Source organism: Sebastes fasciatus, chromosome 1, assembly GCF_043250625.1.
Source record: "Sebastes fasciatus isolate fSebFas1 chromosome 1, fSebFas1.pri, whole genome shotgun sequence".
In the NCBI taxonomy this organism is placed as follows: Eukaryota; Metazoa; Chordata; class Actinopteri; order Perciformes; family Sebastidae; genus Sebastes; species Sebastes fasciatus.
The window spans coordinates 4,664,500-4,684,386 of record NC_133795.1 but is presented as its reverse complement, the minus strand read 5'-3'; the positions used below and the strand labels follow the sequence as shown (position 1 = coordinate 4,684,386).

Here is a 19,887-nt window from a genome sequence, read left to right as displayed (position 1 = left end):
TCTGAGGAAACTCATCACAGACAGCAATAGCTCCTAAATATAAAAATTTGTCATGAAGAGTGGAGCAGGTGGACCCAAACGCAGCAACTTGGAGAAATCATTTGAATTCAAGGTTCAGTGCAGGCAAAGCAGAACTGAACATTTATAACAAAATCAAGGATCCTAAAAGACTGATGAGAAAACCAGGACTTAAATACAAACATCTGATGAGAAGATGAAGTGCAGGTGGAGAGATGGGAGGAGAAGCTCAGGTGAGGGGAATGAGGTGATTAGAAGGAGAACGGACGTGGAGCCTTTTTCACACAAGACATTTTGACTTGTCCCAGTAGGACAAACAGGTGTAAATGATAATATTAATGAATTCCATTTAGTTGCTTTGATTTCAGGTTCCTGATATTGTCTCTCACTGTAGCACTAGTGTGATTAGTAACAACTGTGCTTTTCCTGTGATGACAAGTCAAAATGTCTGCTGTGAGAAAGGCCTGTTGGCAGGGGACAAACACTGGGAACAGGAGAGGAGCTGATTGGTTGGGAAGACCTAACGAGGCTGATTCAGAGGAGGTGTGTAGATGGGAAAGGCAGTACAGGAACACAGGAGGAAAACACACCACAGAAAAACAAACTCCAGTCGTCCAGTCTAAAAAAAGTCTGAGGGCATCTGGATATGGAGCCAGACTGTGATAATGTACTGATAACTCAATTTACCCCCGAGGGTCAATAAAGTATTTCTTATTCTGATATTTAATTATAGTATCCTTTCTGGAGAGAGGGATGTTCGTCCCAAAGCTTGCTGCTGTATTTATACCCTACACCTTTAAGAAGGGTGCCTAATTATGAGTGGGAACTATGTCACGGAGTGGGAGGATGTAGGGGCCAGATTGGGGCTTGGCTGCAAAAAGTCTGACATGAAACAGAATCAGATAGGTGATGTACTGTATACTGTTAGCTAAGACGGGAACTAATACCACAAACTACATTATCTCCTGAAGCATCACCAGCCAATAAAGCCTGCAGAGAGACAGCGCCCACACTCTCAAACACCAGCAATATAGACCCATCCCGGGGAACTACACCCACGCAACAAACTGAAACATTACATCTCATTAACAGATACATAACGCATGTTTTTACTGTTTAACGGCATGGCATGGATAGATGTTGTGGGAAATGAGGGATTTGAACTGATACAAAACTGACCTAAGATACAAGCTTCCTGGCTGTAAACATTTCACACGGCTGGATTTAAAGATTTAGACTGACAAGATGGAGATAATCTTTAACTTTATAAATCAATATTAGCTGCTATGAAGAAAATGATAATGATCATTTTTTTCTTTTTGCCATGCCATCCAGCTTTAAAGCCTCTCAACACCCACACAGGTGTTTTCAGTTAATCTGGCTGATTAGACTTCTGCTCAGGGCTGTGTAGGCATGTACTGCAGAAACTAATTGAGTGACATCTTCCTGAGTCTCCTGTTAAGGCCCACACATAACGACATGTTATGTATAATGTAACAGTTTTGTTCCTATAGTGTGTGGAGAGCAACGATTTAACCAAACAGCACAGCACACACAACAGATTCATTCATGAACAACAAGAGTCCTGACTGGAAAAAAACTAAAATCTAAGTGTAATCGGTTGATGGGCAGGAAGAATAAGTGCTTTTATTTTTTGCACTACTTTGTAATGAACATTCGTGAAGGATGGATGAAGTCACAGAGACACGTTAATAAACACTTGTGTTGTCAAATCAACAAGTTGGTCCTCCATTTCTGAGCTCCATCTTACTACTACTTTATGCTTCACGTTTTGCATTAGGTCAGGCATTAGATGCAGCCGCCATGACGACGGTGGTTGTCCTTCCTTCTTCAGTCAGCTTGGCTCTCAATTGGCTATCGTCCTTTCCCACGTGACTGCGTCATTGGCTGTCCTCGGGGTTCCCCACACACACAGCAGATATCCGATCATAAATACTGAACGTTTAATATTTAGGATTTGAAATCGGTGCGAACAGGATGGACTTCTGTACCGATTGGTGGATGTAAAAAAACACTCTTAACATACCATACACCACAGGAATATCTGGAAAGATAATCTTTAGAACCATAAAAAAAATTGAGGCTTTGCTGACGATTGTCGGGAGGGGGGAATAGAGCCTCAAATCGTCTTGATTCTGGTGTAGCGTGTGCCCGGCTTTAGCTTTATTTAACCTGTCTGTGTGGGATAAATTACACCTTTATTATTCTTATTGGTAGATGAAGATTTGTGACCTAATATATTCCCATCACAGCTATGGCCACCTTCAACCTGAGCAGAGGTTTAATCAGCCAGAATAACTGAAAACACCTGTGTGGGTGTACAGAGGCTTTATGTGAAGCTATTAACTCTTCATGTAGCTGGATTTTGGAAAGTTGGACGTTTTCGAAAACAGGCTGGGTTGTTTTTTATTGATGCGAAGGCTTTAATGATGATGAGAAAAATTAGGTTACAATGCCTTTGTACCAAATTGCTCTACATTCGAAAGTGATTTGGTGTTGTTGTTGACAAGGGGGAAGTTTTGTCGGAGAGCGCCCTACATCTGTCACTCAGACAGAGCTTTAAAGTACGGCGGGAGATTTCCCTTGGCCCACATGTCTTCAGTTCCCTCTGTGTGCCCCCTCCACCACACAGCTTCTGTCCCCCTCTGAGCCGTGGCTAAGTAAGGTTAGGGTTCGTATTGGCCTTCCCACAGTGAGCAGCTTTTAACCTCCTGCCAGCTTCATCAATCTCAGCCTGGTGAGATCGCTGCTGAAGGGGGCGGGGATTAAGAACAGCCTGCCGTCTGTAAATCAGGGGAACTTGAGGGGGCCCCTCTCGTGTGCATCATATAGTATAGGTCCAACGGGCACCTGTGAATGTAGACATCAGCACTCGCAGCAGCTAAACCCCAAGAGCGGACCTCCCTCGAACCAGATGGCCGAGCTGGTTCTCAATAAATGTTTAACGAGGAGAGAACAAATTAAATCAGGAGGCAAATGCTCAAGCACAGTTTGAACAATGTAATCCATCGGAGGTGGTGTTGGGTTGGTAAAGGATTTTTGGCCAGCACAAAAGGACAATGAGAAAACATTTTCTTGTGGGGATTGTAACTCCCCTCCCTCTCCTCTCCTCTCCTCTCCTCTTAACCAGGCCAATCTTACCAACAAAGCACGAGCCAATTAGCCCAAAGCCCTTACCTTTTTGATTTTAATCCGTGTGTTAGCAACATAAATCACCATGTCTGGGAAACACTGAAACAATGGAGAGCCTAAGGCATTTATTTTCTGGATGACTTATAACTCTGAGACACCAAATCTTCAGTTGGATATAAAGTCAATAGGCCTGAATTGTGATTGAGTGGGGTGGATATATATAACGTATAGCACACTCAAAAGTCTGGAGCCTGACGCTGTAGGTGGGTGGGGCAGGGGTCACAATGGTTCAGGAGGCCAGTATTGAGTCACAGACAGAGTTAATACCATTAACATGAGGCATGGTTGAAAAGTTCAGAGTGCACGTTGGTCTGTAAAACGGATCTGCACCGAATGAATGAAATCGACTCTTTTGTTCTTTGGTCAATTATTTAATTACATCCGTTGAACGGGAGTTTGACCTCAGTGTTTCCTATTGAATTTGTGAAGGCAGTAAGAAGAGAAGCCAACGTTTGGATTCAAGCACTATTGTGAACAGCGAGCTCTTTTGTTGACATCGCACAGCTGGTTGAGCACACACTAGTTACTGTACAGCTCATGTCCTGGTGACTACTACTTAAAGGCCGGCCCACACTAAAAGATGTTTTTTAAATCTTAACAGTTTTTGAAAATGTGAGACCCCACACATAACAAATTTAACAGTTTTGTTCTTATAGTTTGTGGTGATTTGACCAACTAACAGATTCCATTCATTAACAACAAGAATCCCGACTAAAAAAAACTGAAATCATCAAAATCTCTCGCGATCAAACGTGACTTCAGTGTAAACAAACATGGTGGACGATGGGCAGGAAGAATTAGCGATGTTAGTTTTTCCGCTACTTTGTACTGAAAATTCAGGAAGCAAAAAGAAAACTAATGGATGAAGTCATGGAGACATGTTAAATAAACACTTGTGTTGCCACAAATCAACAAGTTGGTCCTCCATTTCTGAGGTCCATTGCTTTAGCTTTGCATTAGCTCATGCATTAACCGCGGCCGACATGACGGCGGAGGTTTTCCTTCTGCTTCAGTCAGCTTGGTTCTCTATTGGCTATCGTCCTTTCCCACGTGACTGCGTCATCGGCTGTACTCGGGGTTCCCCACACATACAACAGGATATCCGATCTAAATATTGAACGTTTAATATTTAGGATTTGAAATCGGTGCGGCCAGGATGGACTTCTGAACCGATCGGGGGTTGTAATAAACCCTCTTAACGGGTAAGTGTGTTACATTAACAGCACACACGCCTCGATGCCCTTTCAACACTAATACATTAATTGCAATGCTGGACTTTATCAGTGTGATGCTCCTTGCGTGTCCTGTTTTACATGAACGCCAGCAGAACTCCCTGTAGAATTTCTCTAAAACTCTTTTGCTATTATTTCTCTTTTTCTTATCACTGTGTTTGTTAGCTGTTGAGCTAATTACTCCAGCGTGACCCGACCGAGCTGGTTCCCAGCCAACACGAGGAAGACTAATGAACCGTCACCCCAGACTGGAGAGCACACTGCTACAGACACTAAAATTCCCATTCATCCCTCTTTTCCCTCCTCCAAGTCGTGCACTCTGGACTGATCATGTGCTCATTATGGTCCAGACTCTGGTCTGTTAGCTGGAAAATGATCCAGTGCTCTGTACTCTGCAGCCTGTCAGTGTGTGAGCGCAGACAGCTTACTCTCTCTGACTGTTAACTACGTATATGCTATTTATGCCTCGCACCCCTCAGGCAGCAACATTTGCTGCAATAATAGGTAAATGTGTAGCTGCATTGTTAATCTCTTTGAGTCATTGTTATCAGAAACATGCAGGCACAGATGAAAACAGCACCGCGATTAAATCGGCTCAATGGTATCTTGACTTTGATGGTAATTTTGATTTCAATCTTGGCTCGGTTTCTGCCACTAATGCTGAACATCTGCCATGCATTAATAAATCCACAGGCTCCCTTCATTTGTTTATTTATTTATTTCCATTGTCGCGTGAAAAATACACTTCCTGCTACACACTTCCACAGACATCAAACCACAAAACAAGCTGAGTCCCATGAGGTGGGGAAGGGGGACGATAGGAAGCTTTAATGTGAATATTTCTTTGTCACAGCAAAAATTTGAACTAGCGCAGAGCGAGAGTCCCTGTTGATGCAAATGGAAATGTGCGGTGTGCCTGGTTATGCCTGGCTGAGCAGAGAGCAGTCGGGCTCCCGGTCACGGGGGATTTGTTGTGTTTGGGGTTTGCCTTTTCCGTCTGCCAGCGCGTGGGTGGATTCATGGGGCCTTCTCCGTCTGTGCTTCTTTCACAGGTACCGCATCTCCAGCGCGCCAGAGAGATGAACTGAGGACCGAGTGGGAGACAGCACTCGTTTCTTGAAGACGTCCGAGACTTAAGGAGAAAAAAACCATGAGGTTGCAGAGGAGCCCGGGACTGGTCGCCGTGCTGGGCTTGATCGCCTGTATTTGTGCCTTTCATACGACTACAGCCATTGACATCCCTCTGGAAGGTGAGTGCTGACTTATACTATGCAAGAGGGTACACATCTGCTTCAATGACTTCAAAGAGCAGTTCACTCAAATAACAAGTTGTCATAGCGACTACTTTCTACCAAAGAAATAGTCTCTATTGGAAAAGAAAATACATCATTTTGATGAATATCCAGAAAAACAAGGGAAAGACAACTTTGCTGTTGAGTTTTTAAATGTAAATTTGGAATGCTGTTAGCACCACATGTTGCATAAATCCCAGAGAAAGATATCTCCAAATCTTCGTAAATAAAGCTCAAAATGATCTGGATTGAAGGGGAGATACCTTTAGAGGTTCGTGGGAGAACTGACCATTTAAATCATTGCTTGAACACTGTAAAAATTGTAAACTGGTGCGACTTAAATTTTCCTTCGCTGCTTTCAAAATGTGAGTTGACTGAACTAAACTTGAATAATTTGAAAAACAAGTTCAATTAATTAACATATCTTAAAGGTCCCATATTGTATTAAGTGAGATTTTCACGTCTTTTATATCATAAAGCAGGTTTAAGTGATAAATAAATACTGTGAAAGTATCAAAACGCTGAATCCACGGAGAAATACACACAGCTCGTATTCAGAAACTGTGCGTTCGAAACAAACCGTCAGGATCTCTGTACAATTTTGATGTCACAAATCTACGATATTTAGACAATTTCACAGTTTTTAAACGTAAACATTCTAAATGTGTCCCAGTTTATTTCCTCTTTCAGTATATGTGAATGAAATCAGCTGACAGGAAGTAAACACGGACCCAAGCTGTTTCCCAGCAACGCAATTCCGTTGCCATTCCGTTGAAATGCGCTAAAACGGAGCGTTTCTGATAGAGGGTGAATACAGGTATATTCAGACAGACAGTATTAGAAAAATAATGTGTTGTTTGAACATTAAATCGTGTAAACATGTTCTAGTAGAAACCCAATAATACAAGTATGAACCTGAAGATGAGCATGATATGTCCCCTTTAAGGATTTTTTGGAGAGTTTTACCAAGCAGCAACTTCTGGTTTTGAAAAGTTAAGCCAATTCTAAAGTGCCTTAAACTTGCATTATTTTTAATAGCCAGCAGGGGGCGACTCCTCTAGTTGCAAAAAGAAGGCTGATTGTATAGAAGTCTATGAGAAAATGAGCCTACTTCTCACTTGATTTATTACTCCAGTAAACATTGTAAATTTAAGTTTATGGTCTCAGTCGCTAGTTTCAAGTCTCCTTCAATACAGTAAATTATGGTCCCATTTAGAGTCAAATAGACCATAAAGCAGGGGATGCTTTAGGGCGTGACTACCTTTTGATTGACAGGTCACTGCCACAGCGTTGTCCGGTCTGGGAGTTGTCCGTTTTTTCGTCTTAGAACTTTTTCACAGTGTGTTTTCAGTTCATGAAAGTTAATTCTATCACTTTGGTCACCTAAGAATGTCTTATTCAGGGTTCGGTTGTACTTAGCTCCACCCTCTCGTGTCACTTCTGGGTGCAACACACCAATAAGGCAACGGCCAAAATACCAAACTCGAGGCTTCAAAATGTCAGTCCACAAACCAGTGGGTGACGTCACGGTGACTACGTTCACTTCTTATATACAATCTACGGTTTAAACCCTCAAACAATGCATGCTGGGAAGTCTGCTAATATGCTGATCGCATTTGTTTAGATACTAAATTTGATTTATTTAGTGAACACTTGACAGTACATTCAAGACTTCATGTCAGACGGCCACATGTTGGTTCTGAAATTACTCTGAAAATTAATATCTTATATATTTATATTAGGTTAATGATAAAAGATTACCACTAAATCACCGTTTTACAGTCTAACAGTTCAGTATGAATTCAGGCTGAATTTCTCCATAACAGACACTCACTTATTAAACACACATTAAAAGCTTCATGAAGCCAGAAGACGCAGCAGAGGATGTAAACAAGGACAGGTCATGTAAAAGGAGTCTTACAATTGTTAATGCTCATCTACAGAGAACTTGTCCGTGGTTCATCTTCAAGTGCTTTTATCAGAAAAAAAAGGTATTGAATAATTTAGAGGCAGATATATCACACTATAGAGAACTGTTACAATCAACTAGCGTTCTGTGAATGGAATATATTTACAGCTATTATCTTGTTTGAATCAGGTTTTTTGTTTCTTTTGTGTCGGATCTGCGTGTATCCCAGTTTCCTTGGAAACGCATATCAAACCTCTCCCTCTAAATTATTCAGAAATATCTCTTAAGGGCGCGATAAAGAAGAGTTCAAACAGGTTTTCTGGGCTCACTGATGTCAGAATATCGTGTTAATTCAGTCGTCTGTTTTGCATTACTCATGTGTGTGTTTAAAAGGGTTTATGTAGAGAATGCTTGTGACATGAAGAGATAATTCCCCAACTGCTGACTGGTTTTGTTTTGTTTATTTCCCCCCTGCTGCCGTGGATTTTGTAGTTTTAGGTCATATAAACAGTAAGTTCAGTCTGCCATAACGTAGCTGGTATTAGTGACATCCTCTGCTCTCTCATGTTAATCTCCTTGGCTCGCTGTTGAGCGCAGCGGCAGCTTTACTCACAGCCATATGTGTTGGGTCTGAATCTCATGTGTCATCAGTCATGACTCCATAATACTGGTGTTTAGCTTGTAGGACTCATGGCATGTCCTCATTTTTCCTTTACACTTAGTCACTTAGTACCATTAATACTCGTTGTGTTGTGTTTGTTCTATGCATAGCACATGTCACAACTCTGCCATCACAATATCATACGAGACCAAATGAGAGTTTTGTGCCAAAATAAAACCAATCTAACAAAATGACTTTTAAATGGAAAACCATCAACTCTATAGACAAAATAATCATAAACATCATAGTACAGTGGTTCCCAACCTCAGGGTTTTTCCTGCATAGAGGGATTTTTGGCGCCCCCCCAAAGAGGTTGTAGCCAACGCCAAAATGATAAGAACTGGGAATAAAAAATAACAATTCAAATGTGTTTGATAGCAATTTATCAAACAATGGTTGAACAAGCAGAACATAAACTTAAACACAACGTCTTTGACTTCCGGCAGTCAACTCCCCTCTCATCCACAGTCGCTTTATTTTACACATGCGTCTGGCGCTGGATAAACCAGATAAGCTGCACTGGTTTGACTGGGCCTGAACGCTCCGCTGGGAAGCTAGTGCTAATGGGATCAGTTTTAGTGTCCAGAGTCGGGCTGTACCGGACTCTCCCGGTGGTTTTAACGATAGCATTTAATCTAAGTTTTACCGTCCAGAGTCAGGCTTCTCCGGCATCTCCACGTAGCTAGCTGAACAGTAGGTGGCAGCATGCACCTTTAACGTTGGTTTGTAGTCCGCCAGCAAAGGAGGGTGAAACGCTCTGAATCAGAATGTGACCTGCCTCCCATCTCACAACCAAACACCCCTTCCTCAAACTCACTGCCCCCCCTTCCAATGTTATAATAAAATATTGGCCGGAGGCATTATGTTTTTGAGTTGTCCATCCGTCCATCCGTCCGCCCCATTCTCATGAACTCATCTCAGGAATCTCAGGAACGCCTAGAGGGGATTTCGTCAAATTTGACACAAATATCCACCTGGACTCAAAGATGAACTGAATCGATTTTGGTGGTGGAAGGTCAAGATCACTGTGACCTCACGGTCAGACCATTCTCGTGAGCACGATATCCCAGGAACGCCTGGAGGGAATTTGGCACCAATGTCCACTTGGACTCCGGGGTGAGCAGATTACATTTCGGTGGTCAAAGGTCAATGGTCAAGGTCAACACGTTTTTGGCCATAACTCAATAATTCATATGCTAATTTTGACAATTTCACCCAAATGTCTAATAGAATAAAATGATGACATTTTGGACAGACATGGATGTAAACTGCAACTTGACTGGTTGTCAGAGGCACACAACCGTGAGTCGGTGATACTAGTTTTAACCAGGTTTGTTAATTGGGGTCTCATCAATCTCAACACAGATCGGCTATCGGTCTGATGACGGATAAGCCTCTGGGGGGCATGGGGTTATATTTCTTGGGTCTGGTGTAGCCAGTGGATATCCGGGCCAAGACTTTCCTTTCGACCAGCTCATTGTTTACAGTTCGATTAGCAACTTGAGAGCAAGACTAAAGTTGGAGTTTAGAGACGACGTGTACGACGGGATTGCTTCATGAGTTTGTTTCAGTTTACAAGCTCATTTTTAACCAATAAAAAGCTAAATCACCGTCAGACGATAGCCGATGTGTTCTGAGACTGCATTTCTGCCAATGCGTTCCGCCTTTTTTGTTCTCCACACGGACTGTTTACCTGCATTCAACCAAAGCCTGCTCGAACGTGATTGGTCAATACAAAATCTTGTCCAGTTGCTGATATGAATGAAGAATCTGTTTATAGAGATTATGGTTTCATTTACTCCATCATAAGACATTTTTGTTTATCAAATGGTCATAAATAACAGGGAAATGCATAGATTTCTGTCAAATAAGGTAACACAGATTCATTGCCTTTACTCTACGTGGACCGATCATGCTTACTGTCATGCATAGTCACACCAAAAAGGCCCATTCTGAGCAGGAAAGACCCCCGAATGGGCCCCAAAAAGAATCTGAGTGGTCACAAGATGATTAAAGGGATAAGAAAGAAAGAAAAAGTTAGTTATTTTTCTGACTTTTCTCTCATTTTTGCTTTTTTTCATATGAAATACTGGACTATTTTACTAGTTCAAGCTTCTTAAAATTAGACAATCTAAAAAGTAAAAGTTAATTCCTCAAAAAGACCATGTAACCTGCGGTGAGGGGTCACAAGTACACATTGCTTTGATTCAAGGGGTCACAAGCCAAAAAAGGTTGGGAACCACTGCCGTAGTATCACATTAACTCTGATTCTTCTGAATAGAGGCCTGAGTTGTGTCTCACACGTTTCCATGCTTGTTTGTTTGTTGCCCAGTTGAGCAGCTGCCCACCATCACAGAGCAGTCGCCCAGCTCTCTCATCGCCTTCCCGTTCGACGAGAGCTTCCCCATGACGTGTGAAGCCAAAGGGAATCCCGCTCCAGAGTGAGTACCGAGCCACACATCGCTTCAGATGCAAGAAGGAGGACAGGACGGAGAGCTTGTTAGCAGCCAGACACACACACACACACACACTAATAACAAACCACAACAACAACAACAACAACGACATGTTGTTTTACCATCAACATGTTGTATTTGGGTGCTCTGGTTTAGATCTTTGGAAAATGCTGCTGCAGTGTTAGCTGAAGGACTTGACATTTCAATACTGGCTGTCTTTATGTAGATTCAGATGGACGAAGAATGGGCAGGAATTCGACCCCTCTCTGGACCCCCGGCTGATGAAAGAGGAGGATTCTGGGACCTTTGTGATACCCAATAATGGGAACCTCACAGAGTACCAGGGAACTTATCGCTGTTACGCCTCAAACAAACTGGGGACCGCCATATCGAAGGAGATTGAGTTCATTGTGCCCCGTGAGTAACATACATCTGTGAGTGAGTGTGTGCATGTGTGTGTGCGTGTGGTGCTCTGTTACAGTGCTTTCAATGGGAATCAGGACCAGCAGTCCCGTGTAATGACTGCACCTCTCCATTGTGAGCTTTTCATTGTATTGGACGTAACAGAAAAGTCATTGAGGCTCCCGAGCTCTCAACCCCTCGCAGCATCTCATCTGTAGTGTTGGAAAGAAAGCATGGAGTGTGATGCAGCCTCTCCATCATGTCCTTCGCTACATTTTTCATTTTGTTCCCAAACACAGTACACATACATTCTCAAAGAAAATCCACACCAAGGGGGACTTTGACTAAATTTGGCCGGGGTTCAACCACTCAGCGGCGGCTGTGACAAGCCACACACAATAGTAGTAGTGATGTCTGTTTTGTTTCTGCAGGCCAAGAACTGAAACATCCCAAAGAGTTCAATCTACTGAAGCCCAGAAAACACATTCTGGGCCTCCCACTAAATCCAAGAATGATATTACTGCCATCTCCTGGAGTAGAGGAGAACTGCATTGTATAGTTTATTCATTCATGTCTTGGCTTCATTTACTCACTGAAGGTTCTGTTTTTTTATTTTCTAGATGTTCCGAAGTTTCCTAAAGAAACACTTGATCCTGTCGTGGTGGAGGAAGGCCAGCCTTTTGTTTTACAGTGTGATCCACCTAAAGGAATTCCTCCCCTCCAGATCTACTGGATGACTATCAGTAAGTGAAGATAACCTAATAGTGGTGCAGGTGCAATTTAGTTTAATATACATATTGAAACTTATTGTAATGCTGTATTTAGGTAAAGTTTATGAAAACTTTTTCTCCGAACCTCCTGAACTGATTTTTATTATATATTTTTTATTTTCATTTGCACACACATAAGACTGCATAAAATCCTGATAATGAAAAAAAAATGAGAAAAAAAAGAGGGAGAAAATAAACGAAAAAAATGACAACAAGAAGCACACAAAATGAGCAAGAAAAATAGCTAATCAGTAAACAACAATCCAATAAATACAAAGAAATACATGAAAAAATAGTGGGGAAAAGAAGGAGAGAATACTGTATATATTTATCATCATCAATCATGAATTAAATTTGATGACAGAGCATAACAGACTCTTAACTCTTGATTAACCCCTTAAACCTCACTGATATGAAGGTGGGACGGTCATAACAAACTAATGCTGATACAGAATATACTTTGTATGTGATACTGTCAAACAGTGTGGAATAAAATAATTTTTCCAAACTTGAAGTCACTTAATGGTCAAGGTGGAAGAAGTATTTATATCCTTATTATACAACAATGTAAAAATGCTCCATTAATTATCAGCGAAATATACTTGAAGTGCCAAAGTAAAAGTACCCTTTCTGCAGAAAAATGGCTCCTATGATTGATATATTATTATATGTGACAATTAGATTTATGCTGATGCATCAATGCCTAAGCAGTTTATATGCACATCGGTAGTTCAGTCCAGTGATTTCCAACCGTGTGACCCTCCACATTTTCACAAGATAAATCTAAGGGGTTGTGAGATCAATAATGGGGTACGAAAGAAGAAAAAACTAGATTCTACTGCACAAATTTGTCTCTAATCTTTGCTTTTTTCACAAACCCCTGGTTTATTATATAAAAAAATGCATTCCATTTCATAAACTTAGCATTTAATATAACTATTTTTTAAGTGAAATCTTAATCTAAAAAGCAATTAGTAACTATACAGTCAGATAAATGTAATAGTAGTAGTACAATACTTCCCTCTGAAATGTATGGAGTTGTACAATACTTGAGTTAATGTACTTACAGTTAGATTCTACCACTGCTTAAAGTTACTATGAGTCCAACCTTTTCATGACTGATAAATGCTCTGGGTTTAAGACAAATGTCCATTAACATGAGAACCTCCTCTTCCTGTGCTCAGATCTCCAGCACATCGAGCAGGACGAGAGGGTTTCTATGGGCTTGAACGGAGACCTTTACTTCTCTCACGCCGAGGACAAGGACAGCAGGAGAGACTACTGCTGCTTCGCCGCCTTCCCAAGAATACGAACCATCGTTCAGAAGACCGCCATGTCTGTCATCGTGAAGACAAGTAGGTGTCACTTCAGCGTCTCCGTCTTCACTCAAGTGTTATTTTCCTCTCAAACCAGCGTGATGCGAAACTGATTTGTTTTCAGAGCGCTGATCATTTCCAACATGTTCATTGATGTCTGTATTCATAGCTACACTTCAAAAGCCATCCAAGTGTCAGGCTGTCTTGTTTATGTGCATCTCCTCGGTTTTTATGTTGTGATTTTGATCTTCGGTGATGTTTGTCGTGATGTTTACACGCTGTCCTCATGTTCATTGGTTTTCTTTTTTTTTTTCTCGTTTTCGTCTCATCCACCTCCATTTCAGAAAAAAGTGACATGAGTCCTGAAACTGGTAAGTTTGAAGTTTTTAGAGTAAAACACACTCATCATAAACAGCTGTTTGCACAAGGCAGGTGTGTGTATGTAAATGTATAAAATATAAAAGTGAAGCCATCTGGTTTCTGTTGTCTAATTCTCTGCTTTACTTCCTCAGCTAATGCAATGCTTGAGAGGAGACCCTCTCTTCTGACGCCCTCTAGTGTCAAGGCATCGGAGACACAGCTGGTCAAAGGAGAGGACATGAGATTGGAGTGTATTGCTGAGGGATTGTAAGTAACCACTTATTTGAGTTTCTTACATATTTTGGTACTATTTGTCCAACAGTTTAGTCGCTTGTACATATAATATTCTGTCTTTTACAGTCAATATCTCACAGACTCACTCTTTGTCCCCTCTCCGTCAGTCCGACTCCGCAGGTTGAGTGGGTGAAGATCGGTCATAAGCTCCCCGTTAAAGCGAAACTGGAGAATCACGGGAAACTGCTGATTGTGCCAAAAGTTGAACAGGAAGACGGCGGGAAGTACATGTGCAAGGCAAAGAACACGCATGGAGAAGTTGTCCATTACTTCATTCTGAAAGTAGAAGGTAACTACAGTGCTGTTATTATCATGTCTGACATATTTGAAATCATAAAACTACTGCATTACAAGTAAAAGTAAAGTAAAATCAGAAAGACTCCTTTTACATAATAATGTCCCTTGTGACTGATATATTATTGTGACATTATAATGATTGTTGATGCTAATGCATCAATGTTTAAGCAGCAACTATACTGTTGTAGCTGCTTGAAGTGGAACTCATTTGAAGTATTTTCCAGTATGGATACTTTAGTCCAGTGGTTCCCAACCTCTGGATCAGGCCCCTCCAAAGGGTCACAAGATAAATCTGAGGGCTCGTATGATGATCAATAGCGCAGGAAAGAAAAAAAAGACAAAGCTCTTTTACACTTCCCTCTAATTTTTTCTTTTTCTTTTTGTGAAATATTGAATATTTTTTACTAATTTGGGACTCCAACATTTATTTAAATGAAACCATGTGAGGAGTTTAGAGGGGAAATGTCTCTTTGGTGGAGCTGTTAACACCTCGTAGACATCTGAAATCCAACTAGACACTGGTTTTATGTACAGTAAGGTTATAAACCACTGGTTTAATCTTTCTTATGAGCTCATCCAAAGAATACTTACAATTGTTGTCAAATAAATGTAGTGAAGTAAAATGTACAGTATTTCCTTTTGAAATGTATTGGAGGAGAAGGATAAAGTAGCAGGAAATACTTCATGTAAAGTACCTGAAGTACAGTACTTGAGTTAATGTACCCTCTGCTTACTTTAAAGTTTAATCGTATTTTGGTACATTGGATATGCTCTGTATAGGATGTTCTGTAAATACAAAGAAAGGAGCAGAGTTATAGGCTCAGCAGTATAAATGCAACACTATTATAAATCAAATTAGTGCCTAATACACAATAATGATGCAGTTAGGAGTGAAAGATTGTCTCCTGAATAAACTTGGAGTCGTTGTGCAGCTGTTACTTTTTAGTCGAAATACCCTGTAAATAAGCATAATGTCCTCTGCTGTGAATTGTTTCTCTGGCTGGACCTGTAAACGCAGCATTTATTGCAGCAAGACTCTCTTACGGCTTAGTGTCGTTCTTATAATGCCACTCGTCAGTCTGATAATATCATGCTGATTGTGTCTTCCCAGAGCCTCCAGAGTGGCTGGTTGAGCCTGAGAGTCAGCTCAGTATGATCGGCTCAGACGTGCTCATCAAGTGCTCCGCCAGCGGGACTCCTCAGCCGACTATAACATGGAGGGTGAACGGCGAACCTCTGCAGGGTCAGTCACACTTCAGACTCACTTCACTATTTCAAACCTTGGTTGTTGGAGAAATTGAAGCCAGTCTGTCTTTAATGTACATACTAGGGCTGGGCCATTCATCTTTTTTCTTGATTTCAATTAGGATTTTGGCTTCCAACGATTAAAAAAACAAGATAATCGAGATAAAATAATTATTGTGCTGCATTCTGTTTCGCAATGATGTTCTTGTTTTGTCTTGTTTTATAAATACAGCGCACCCCTTTCCCTTACAGTGGTGCGCTGTCGCCCCTCCCCAGTTGTTCCAATTCATTCATTTGTCCCGCCACAGTTTCATAATGAACCAAAAGTATTCTGACACTTCTCAATGGGTGGGGTCCGCTCAGTCTGCCCGGGTGATTCAACTCGGCGGGTCGGGTGTGGGAGGATCCCCTCGTGGGACCTCTCTCCGGCGGTGGTTGGCCCTTGCTGGATGCATTTTCTCCGTGGCGGTGCATCGCGTCGGGTGTTATGTTGAAGTCCATTTCCCCATCAAATAGTGTTTCCCCCGTGTTAAAACACTTCCCCCTCGGTAGTTAGGGTTAGGGTTAAGGGTTGGTTCAGGTTTGGAAACACATATTGACGGGAAACAGTACTTGACACAACACCGGCTCCAGGTTGGCTTGGAACGGCCCGGGGTTAAGGTGGCTCGGGGCTCCGGCCTGAGCTTTACAACAGTCCTCACCCTGACCTCGCCGCATCCCGGGGCCGTGGAATTAGTGCCTGATTTGCCCTCTCTCCCCGCGGGGATGGACAGGGCTCCCTTCTCCAGGCGCGACTGTCCTCAGCGGGAGGGTGTCTGCAGCGACGTCGGCTCAGCTACCTACCTGACCCGTCTCGAAACACGGACCCTGTTTACAATGCTTTGCGGGTGTGACTTTTTTGCCGTGTCATCAACATTCATATATCTATACAGCCAATGTGTTTATGATTAAATTGTTACAAGTTCTTCATAGATCTAACCTCTTAATGTTGCTCTCAAAGTGCACCAGATTGATGCATTTCACTTCTTTCTAGATGCATGATGTTTCCAAAGTCAACAAGTAAATTTGTTATATAATTGTAATCTCAATGCATGATTACGATTTTTACCATAATCAAGCAGTACATGTAAGGGATAATGTACAGCGAGCCGGTCATTGTTGTGAAAGAAACCCCGACAGGGCGATACTGCATGTCTCTCATCACCCTGAAGGGGATTCTTTCACAACAATGACTGGCTCGCTGTACATTATCCCGCTTATTACACAGCTACTTACTGAAGAAATCAATATTTTGACAAAAAAAAACGGTCCTCCAGAGTTGGACATCAGAACAGCGCCCATAGCAACGGTCTGTTATGCATAGCAATGGTCTGCTATAAAGAAATAACAGACCGTAGAACGCTGTGATTGACCGATCAGAATGGACTATTCAACATAGCCGTGTAATAAACAGTGTTGCCGCATGAAACGGTGATGATCTGAAACTCTTGTATTTACTGAATGTGTCTTTGGTCTATTACAGGGTTCCCTTCAGCCAAGAGGAAGGCGCTTGGTGACACCATCGTTTTACATAAAGCCGATGCGTCTGACAGCGCCGTCTATCAGTGCGAGGCCTCCAACGTACACGGAACCCTTCTGTCAAACGCAAACATCATGATCATGAGTGAGTGCTTTTATTTCTGTGAGCCATCATCATTTTCACTTTCACCATCAAGCACATGAAAAAAAAAACGATTTCCAACGACTTTGTTGTGAACAGTGTTTGTGAGTTAAGTGTCAGACTTTGCAGTGAGTCATCGGGAGACTGCTGACTGACTGATGTGTCGAGCCAGAGAGCTGGCGCGCTGATGTTGGCATATGCCCATAAAGCAGCGAGGAGCCCTGGGAAGGAGGGCTGTCTACAAGCTGTAACTCCTTCATTCAGGCTCGCGGTTCTCCCTGTGGAGCAACAAGCCCAGTTCGCTGCCATTTATATGCTAACAAGTTCTCCCTCAATTCCATACTGATTCCAGGGCCATAAGATAAACATGTGCTGCTTTACAAATGAAGATAAAAAAAAAAAAAAAAACAGCTTTCTGTCGCTCTGCACAAACGTGGAGAGTTTGTTCTCGGTGACACAGGAGTTAATAAAGCTGGACAGTCGCTGAATGCTAAGTCCCGGCGGCTGCCTTTGTAAACAATTAGGAGAGACAGACCATTTTAATGGGAGGCTTTGGCTACAACCGATAAGGTGCACGCGCCTCCCTTACTTATTATTCCATTGTTTTCCCCTTTGATTTAATTTTCGCACTTACACATTTCTAAAAAGCTGACAGCTGAGTCATTTTTTTGACACAAAGGAGCCGACAATTATCCCACGGGGAACGCAACAGTGTTGTCGCCTCATTTAACCCACGATTATCTGCTTCATTCCTTCCTGTTTTGTCTGGGTTTTAAGACTGCTAAATTGCACCCCTGGTCTCGCTCAGAGTTGTTTTTTTACTGCCTAAAACTAAGGGTAGCTTCCTCCATGGTGGAATATCCACACATTAGAGCATCCTCTGCCTTTTCTAACAACCTCAGATTGATGATAAGATTCTGCTGCGTGGTCTTTTACAGATCTGCCCCCCATGATTTTGACCAAGGAGGGTGAGGATTACTCTGCTGTGGAGGGGAAGGGAGTGATGATGCACTGCTCGGTCTTCAGCTCTCCTCCTTCCACCATCACTTGGTAAGTGTGCAGTTTGTTCTCGTCTCCGATTGGACCAGCAGAGAGCAGTAGATCTCAACTGTTAGATGCATACACTCCCCCTCTTTATATACAGCATGTTTCTTTATCAGTGACCTGCACAGTAAACCTCCTGTCACTCAACACTAATGTTCTATTCAGCAACGTTCACAGTGAAGTGTTTATCCAGTCACACTGCTGCTCCGTTCATATTGAGCTTGGAATTAAAAGTACTTTGAGAATACTTTGATTGGTAACACTTTATAGTAACCATCATTTATAAATGGTAAATTGGTAGTTAATTAAACTTAGTTAATAGTTATTTTACTGTTAACAAACAATGAAATGATAATTAATAATGCTTACTAACTATTAGTAATGCTATCATTTCTGTTATGTTATCATTAGTTTATAAAATAATTAGTTTATAAATTATATATTGTATCATAGCTGATAGATATATTGTTGCACACATAACATTTCATATATACTATATTAAGTATTTGTTAATGGCAAATGATTTGTAAACCTTTAAGACATTGTTTGTAAAATAACTATAAATATTACGTAGGTAGATGGACCAAAACTCAATTATTAACCATTGACAAAGTATGAACTATCTATCCAAATAATGTTTATAGATGTTTTACAAACAATTTATTTAAGATTTAAAATAATGTCTTAATCATTAACAAATACTTTATATATATATATTATATAAAATGTGTGCAACAATCAACTGTTAAATTAACATAAATCATAGCAATAGTAATATTATTAAACATTGATATTTATCATTTTGTTGTTTGTTAACAGTAAAATAACTTAACTAAGTTATATTTTTTCTGAATGTTTTCCAGGAGCAAAGACGACTCGTCTGAGTCGGTGGAGGGGCAGAGGTTCACCGTCCACGACAACGGAACGCTGGAGATCGACAGCGTGGAGAAAGACGACTCGGGGCAGTACACATGTTTAGCTAAAAACACAGAGGGGTCGTCGGCCATCGACGCCACGCTTGATGTGAAAGGTAAACAGTTTTTTTACCTGTAAAAGTGTTCCTTAGTTGCTCGCAGTCCTTGAAATGTAACTAATACTCTTGTGCCTATGGAAGATCCCACTAGAATAGTGGCGGCCCAGGCGGACCTGCAGATCTTAATAGGTACCACGGCCCAGCTCTCATGCCTCGCGGAGTACGACAAGTCCTTCAGCAACGACTTTGAGCTCCTCTGGGAAAAAGATGATGTGGCGATAGCCCTCAACTACACTGAGAACTCAAGGTAGGATACTGATTTTTCTTTTTCTTTTTTACAGCATTGCAGACTTAATCCCAGCTGGAAAGCCATTTTACTTTTCAATTTTGTCAATCAATACTGCGTCTCCATCTTTCTGTCAACAGATACTTTGTGGAGGAAGGCATTCTTCAGATTATCAATGTGAGCCACGGGGACCAGGGTGTGTACACATGTGTGGCAAGGACTCCGGTGGACCGAGACGCGGCCTCGGCGCTGCTCATGGTGTTAGGTGAGCTAACATACGACACAACACTCGTGCTCCGGGTGCCAAAGGATCACAGACCCCTGGCGCTACATTTATGTATGAGGCATTCATAAAGGGATCAATATGTCAGGGGAGCCAAAGCAGAGCGTGAACATGCAGACCCATGGCTTTATTAGCGCTGCGCCGTGTCTGACAATCGCCCTTTCGAGATATATTTG

At 41.7% G+C, this 19,887-nt stretch overlaps 1 protein-coding gene across 11 annotated transcripts in view; it reads left to right on the top strand.

Annotated features, from left to right (window-relative positions):
* Positions 1-19,887, top strand: part of chl1b (cell adhesion molecule L1-like b) — an 83,174-nt gene that overhangs the window by 39,511 nt on the left and 23,776 nt on the right. For 5 of the 11 annotated variants that reach the window (XM_074646706.1, XM_074646943.1, XM_074646122.1 and 2 more), the window contains exons 2-16: positions 5,516-5,713; positions 8,157-8,174; positions 10,658-10,766; positions 11,008-11,198; positions 11,804-11,926; positions 13,138-13,308; positions 13,614-13,640; positions 13,782-13,896; positions 14,031-14,212; positions 15,332-15,463; positions 16,988-17,128; positions 18,064-18,175; positions 19,033-19,199; positions 19,284-19,449; positions 19,569-19,693. In XM_074646706.1, coding sequence (XP_074502807.1) covers positions 5,614-5,713; positions 8,157-8,174; positions 10,658-10,766; positions 11,008-11,198; positions 11,804-11,926; positions 13,138-13,308; positions 13,614-13,640; positions 13,782-13,896; positions 14,031-14,212; positions 15,332-15,463; positions 16,988-17,128; positions 18,064-18,175; positions 19,033-19,199; positions 19,284-19,449; positions 19,569-19,693 — 1,879 coding nt within the window. In that variant the 5' untranslated portion in view covers positions 5,516-5,613. The remainder of the gene's footprint in view (positions 1-5,515; positions 5,714-8,156; positions 8,175-10,657; positions 10,767-11,007; positions 11,199-11,803; positions 11,927-13,137; positions 13,309-13,613; positions 13,641-13,781; positions 13,897-14,030; positions 14,213-15,331; positions 15,464-16,987; positions 17,129-18,063; positions 18,176-19,032; positions 19,200-19,283; positions 19,450-19,568; positions 19,694-19,887) is intronic. The other 6 variants (XM_074646288.1, XM_074646789.1, XM_074646373.1 and 3 more) reach the window with 3 other exon arrangements.